We start from the raw sequence: 5,614 nt of genomic DNA on the forward strand, positions 1-5,614 counted from the left end.
TGCGGCCCAGGATGCATATACCAAATGGAGAGGAGAGCCGTTTTATCACATCGAAGCCTCAATGGTAGTTCAATCTCGCACCGAGAAAATGAGTAATATATAATTTGTTGAGTAAGATTTATGTTAGACTTGATGTATTGTAGTTTCAATTAAATGGAGTTTACATTTATTCTGAATAAATTTAATTTCTCTTTATTCTGAATAAGGGTCGTTATCCACCTAGAAGTTCCAAATTGACGACTTTGGAGTCGTCAATTTGTTTATTTCTATCCTAACGACCCTTTTTGTGGATTTCAAAAAATCCGACCGTTGGGGTTTCCTTCTATAAAATACACCCCCTCCTCTTGAGAAAATGACAAAAAACATTCCATTTTCTACCAAAATATTTAAACTTTTAGTGGCAATGGAGAAATGGTAACCGAATGAAGATTTGTGTCTCGTTAAATCGTTTGCTAATATTTTCGTGAACGTCCAAATGAAATCTATTCAATGTTTTGGAAGAGAGTTAAGGAGTTCTTCTATGGGCGTACCAGGAATCCTAATAACCGCCAATGGAGATATTTGGCATTTCGATTCAACTACATTAAAGGTGAAATGCGAGAGTACGTAAAACTTAGAAATATGGTATACGAACATAATCCACGAGCTCCTCTTAGGGAAAAAGTAAGTAAACCCATAATATTTATACTTTGCTAATGGTTCAAAGTTACTAACGTATAACATTCCTCGTTTAATTTCAGCTGAAACGTTTCAATGGGTTATGGACAATACGTAATGGGGAAACTAAGTTCATTCACCACAAAGAATATACAATATTGTATCGACGAGCAAGAAGGTTCATTGACGAACATTTGATGCGTCATTTTCTTGATTACCCTTACTAGATTTTCTGTAATGCGAGGTTTATGTAATATCATCTTCTTATTGAAATCCATGGCATTTTGTCCTCATGATTCAAAGAGTCGATAGTCTATTAAGTCCAGGCAATGACGATCCTTTTGTGAAAGGTACAATCGTTCATATATAACTATTACGTTGACGACCTTCTCAATAAATATTTTAAGCAATTTCCTGGATGTTTTTGCAACTAAGAGTTGTCATCCCTATAAACATATACCATAACGACTCTTTTGTTTAAAATTTTGGTGTTCTCCTGGATGTTTTTTCAACTAAGAGTCATCATCAATATAAACATTTACCCTAAAGACTCTTATGATTAAAATTTTGTTGTTCTCCTGGATGTTTTTTCAACTAAGAGTCGTCACCCTTATAAATATACAGTGAACGACTTTTTGTCTGATAAGAAAAAATACAACTTATTAGATTTAGGGTCGTCATTCTGCTAGATTTAAAGCTAACGACCCTTACTCTGCCACAATATATAATCTTGTAAACATCCTTCTAAAACCAAAGTAGTTTCAAAAAACCATCCAAACCAAACACATAAGTAGTTTCAACAAACCATCCAAACCAAACATATAAGTTCTTTCAAAAAACACATAAGTTCAAGTCATAAAGTAAAATTACACATAATTTCAAGTCAACGGTAACATCTCCTCACTCAAGACCACCATCTCGACCTCGACCTCCTCTTTACCTCCCCGACCGGTAAACTTTCCGGCTTTTCTTAGGAGGACCCTGATTATCACTGCCACATAGGGAACCACCATCTTCTCTAGTACCTTGTTCATCATGATGTTGGATACATTGCTCATGTTCAGCATATTCTTGTGCTAGATGGCTACGTGTTTTCCGGGTCCTCTTACCTTTCTTATCCAGCTCAGCAAACATCTTCTTTGCATTGGGATTTTTAATGTGCGTGCAGTAATCAGCGTACCGACGTTGCTTCTCAGGATCAAACACTTCCCCTTTGTCAGCCGAGCAACACAGTGCCTTGAAAAAAAGCTTCATTCGTTCCCTCTATATGCATTCAAATACCAATTCACATTAACTAACTTATATTTGTATGTATATGAATAACACAATTACAAAAATAAATACTCACCACTTTAAGAAAGGTAGTATCATCTCTAGTGTCATCTTGAGAAGCAGGAGTGGATACTCTGTTGGTCCTCCTACCCGTAGTCTGATATATCCGTATCACCCTAACGTGGGAGAAGCCTTCGTACCATGCGTAGTAATATGTTGTTGCCTCGTGACCTTCATTCACATGATCCCAATATGTGATGTCTACTAGTCTAGAGTTTCTATCATTCCAATGCTTTATATCAGGTTTAGGTTCGTAAACCACCTTTATGTCCGACTCGTCAGCCTCGCATTTTTCCAACTTGTGCTTGAACGGAGGTACATAGTCGTCATCAGGTGAATCTTGAATAAACCCAAGTTGACGTATGATTCTCATCGGTTTGTACATTGAAAAACCGTTAGGATGAAACAAAGGGCCATGGTAATACACGACATCTTCCATTGCGCCAACTCTACCATCCTTGTACGGATTAAAGATTACCTCTTTCGCCGTGATGTTGTCCAGTTTTTGGCGCATTTCTATCAACGCATCAGTTTGTTCCCTATCCTAAGAACTGGTAACGTGATATTGTCCAGTTTTTGGCGCATTTCTATCAACGCTTCAGTTTGTTCCCTATCCTGAGAACCGGTAAACAAGTATCGAGTTCCTGATGGACTACCTTTGCTCCATTTTGGGTTGAGTTGCACGTCTTCATTATCTTTGAACAATGACGGGAAATGATCATAAATCCACACCTATAACAAGCAAAGTTGAAAATTTTAAAGCAATCAAATAAACATAAAAAGATCAAAGGAAAACAATGTACACAAAGAAGACAACTTTCATCAATCCAAATACCTGGATTAGAGCCAAAATCCCATTAATTTGAGAAGTTCGTTCGCGAGATGCCTGGAAAAGCTGACCATTCATATGTGCAACTATGGCACTCCCCCAAGAGTACTTGTTCACATCTTCCAAGGGATCCAAAAGCTGAAGAAGGTTGGCGCTGACCCTGTTACCTTTGGTGTTGGGAAACCCAACCGACGCAAGGACGTACAACAAATACGCAGCCGCCGCATAACGACATTCCATATTAGAGAGACCTTCATCTTTTCCTTATTTTTTGTCCCAGCAAACATCTGCATAATCTCTACAAGTTTGAACTCTTTCTTCGGGTACTTAGTTCCCAGCACGAAAATCCCATCAGTCTTATCTTTATCCTAGCCAAACAAGTTCATGGCCAATGCATAAATTTCATCCCAACTAAGCTTTTTTTTGAACTTGTCATTGGTGGATTTACCTTCAACCTGTAGCCCTAATATCTGGTATGCATCATCAGGAGTCAATGCCATCTCGCCAAAAGGGAGTTGGAATGTGTCGACTTCACCGTAATACCTTTCACAAAAACTAGATACTGCGACCTTGTCATACACAATCACAGAGTTCACAACGGCATTGTAGAAACCAGAGTTTTCAACATAGTTTCTAACTCTTGTACATTCACCTTCTTGCGGCCACAACTCCATTTTGGTGTAAGAAGATTGGTGCCTGAAAAGACGTGCGGTGTTTGCGTCCGTGAACTATGATTGTCTCATACCTTGTAAAAAGTTAAGTCATTCGTATGTCGATATGCATGTATTGATAAAAGAATGAATGAACTGTAGCGCCCCAAAGCTAGAAGCTGACTAATCCAAGATATTAACTGAATAAAAAGTCACTAAGAAACCAAATCATAAACTTAAGCATTCAATTAAGAAATCTGCTACAAAACTTAACCCAAAACTAGCCCCAGTCAGAAATATATAAATACAAGAACTCCTCTCAAATGATACATATATACAATAGTCAGTTGGTTAACAAATATAATATGCAACATAATAAACATAGCCTAAGTTAACTAACTAATGAAATCAACTCCTCGAAGCTTTTGCTGCGCAACTCTGATCTGTCTCTGAAACTGAAAGTGGGAACGGGTGAGCACATCATCCCTAAAAGGGGTGCCCCGTAGTAATAACATTTAACTTTTAAGTAATCATTGAAATGATTTGAAAACAATTCATGTTTTCTCTAACACTAAACACAACCAAATCACAGAGGTAAACAATCATGTATATGGAACTAACTCCTTCTAAACAATGTGTAATATGGTGACTCGTCCCGCACCTAGATAATAATATGGTGACTCGTCCCGCACCTAGATAATAATATGGTGACTCGTCCCACACCAATAAATGAAGGAGCAGTATCCTATATACCACAGATGGAAATCCTTATTTCCAAACAATCAAATGGAAATTCTTATTTCCCAAACAATTCTTGAAGACAAACAAAGCATTACAATTCCTTTCCAAGCAATGGAAAGATTAAAAGAAACCAACAGTACTTTCGAAATTTTAAATAAAACAATGCATGGAATACACAATCAGATAATGCATGAATTTGTTAAACTTAAACTTTGGTAAAGAAAACAACAATAATCACAAAAGAGTTAAAAGTATTCCCACCTCTTTTGATGACAAGCCACGCCTATCTTGAGATCCACGATCCACCGGTTCATCTTTTGAATCGATCGTTGTTAATATAGACTAACTGTTAATTATACAAGAAGTCTAAGAATCTAGCCAAAATGGATTACACAAGAATCATACAAGTCTTTCTAATGATTCTAGGTCCATTTAAAGTTCTACACCTTTTATTTATCTATCCTTAACATAACTAAGAGTTTACCAATCCAATTAGATTGATTCTCTAGTCTATAGCTAAGTCATATGAATATCTACAACTTTGTAGAAGATTCCAAATGCTAATTCGGATCACAAGAGGTCCAAAAATTCTAATTAATAAAACTGGCCCTAAGCCCAGTCCACTACTCCGGCCCATTAATCTAAGGCTTGGTCCAAATGGGTCTATTAACGGTCACTGACGGTCAAATGGGATAACTAACAGTCAACGTCAGGTCAAAGTCCAGGGTCAATGGTCAAGTGGTCAACGATTTGGTCACACGAGTCAACTAAGGTCAACACATGGAACTCAGTTAGTCAACACGATTCAACTCAGTCAGATACTGAGTCGGACAAGTCAGCTAGACTGACTGCGATGACTAATAGGCCTAAGTCTCAAGAATAGAAGTTCATATAATCACTATACAAATCATTCCTTCAAAAACAACTTCACAATTCAATTTCAAATACAATATATCTTACCTATAATTGCAGTTGCAAGCCTGCACTGGAAGCACTAACTACTATCTTGCAACCCTCATTATCAACCCTGCCTCACAACACTTATGCTCATCCCCAACTCCACACTCAGCAGAACCCACCAACAGTTCATGTAATCCATACAAAATTCTTCACTGACATTCAAACTCAGTAATCAACCACAACCAACATAGTTTCAACTTCCATCTGCAACACTAACTTCAACGGCTGCACAATAATACAATGCCACCTGCAGTTCTAATTACATAACCTACCACCCCAAACATTATTATTAATCCACTAACACAAACAACACTATGACTATCTGCAATGCTAACTGGAACTTTACCAATAACTTCTTGTAATTTATCACAGCTAAGGCCACAACCTCAACACCATTCTATACCCATCTTGTCTTGTATCTCCCTGCAGCTTCAACATCACAAAC

At 37.5% G+C, this 5,614-nt stretch overlaps 1 protein-coding gene across 1 annotated transcript; it reads right to left on the reverse strand.

Annotated features, from left to right (window-relative positions):
* Positions 1-2,508: 2,508 nt before the first annotated feature.
* LOC113305670 (protein MAINTENANCE OF MERISTEMS-like) lies at positions 2,509-3,492 on the reverse strand. Its single transcript, XM_026554687.1, has 3 exons — positions 3,267-3,492; positions 2,825-3,081; positions 2,509-2,721 (listed from the first exon to the last, which is right to left on the reverse strand). Exons 1-3 carry the CDS (start codon positions 3,490-3,492, stop codon positions 2,509-2,511), a joined length of 696 nt encoding a protein of 231 aa, XP_026410472.1.
* Positions 3,493-5,614: the final 2,122 nt, after the last annotated feature.

The sequence above is a fragment of the Papaver somniferum genome, chromosome 8 (assembly GCF_003573695.1).
Source record: "Papaver somniferum cultivar HN1 chromosome 8, ASM357369v1, whole genome shotgun sequence".
Lineage (NCBI taxonomy): Eukaryota > Viridiplantae > Streptophyta > Magnoliopsida > Ranunculales > Papaveraceae > Papaver > Papaver somniferum.

Bases quoted from the DNA above. Each gene is read 5' to 3' on its own strand.
- LOC113305670 (XM_026554687.1), bottom strand. From the start codon at position 3,492: ATGGAGTTGTGGCCGCAAGAAGGTGAATGTACAAGAGTTAGAAACTAT. The intron at 3,082-3,266 runs GTAAATCCACCA...ACAAAAAATAAG, and splicing joins ATTAGGGCTACAGGTTGAAG to GAAAAGATGAAGGTCTCTCT. The intron at 2,722-2,824 runs GTATTTGGATTG...TGCTTGTTATAG, and splicing joins GGATTTTGGCTCTAATCCAG to GTGTGGATTTATGATCATTT.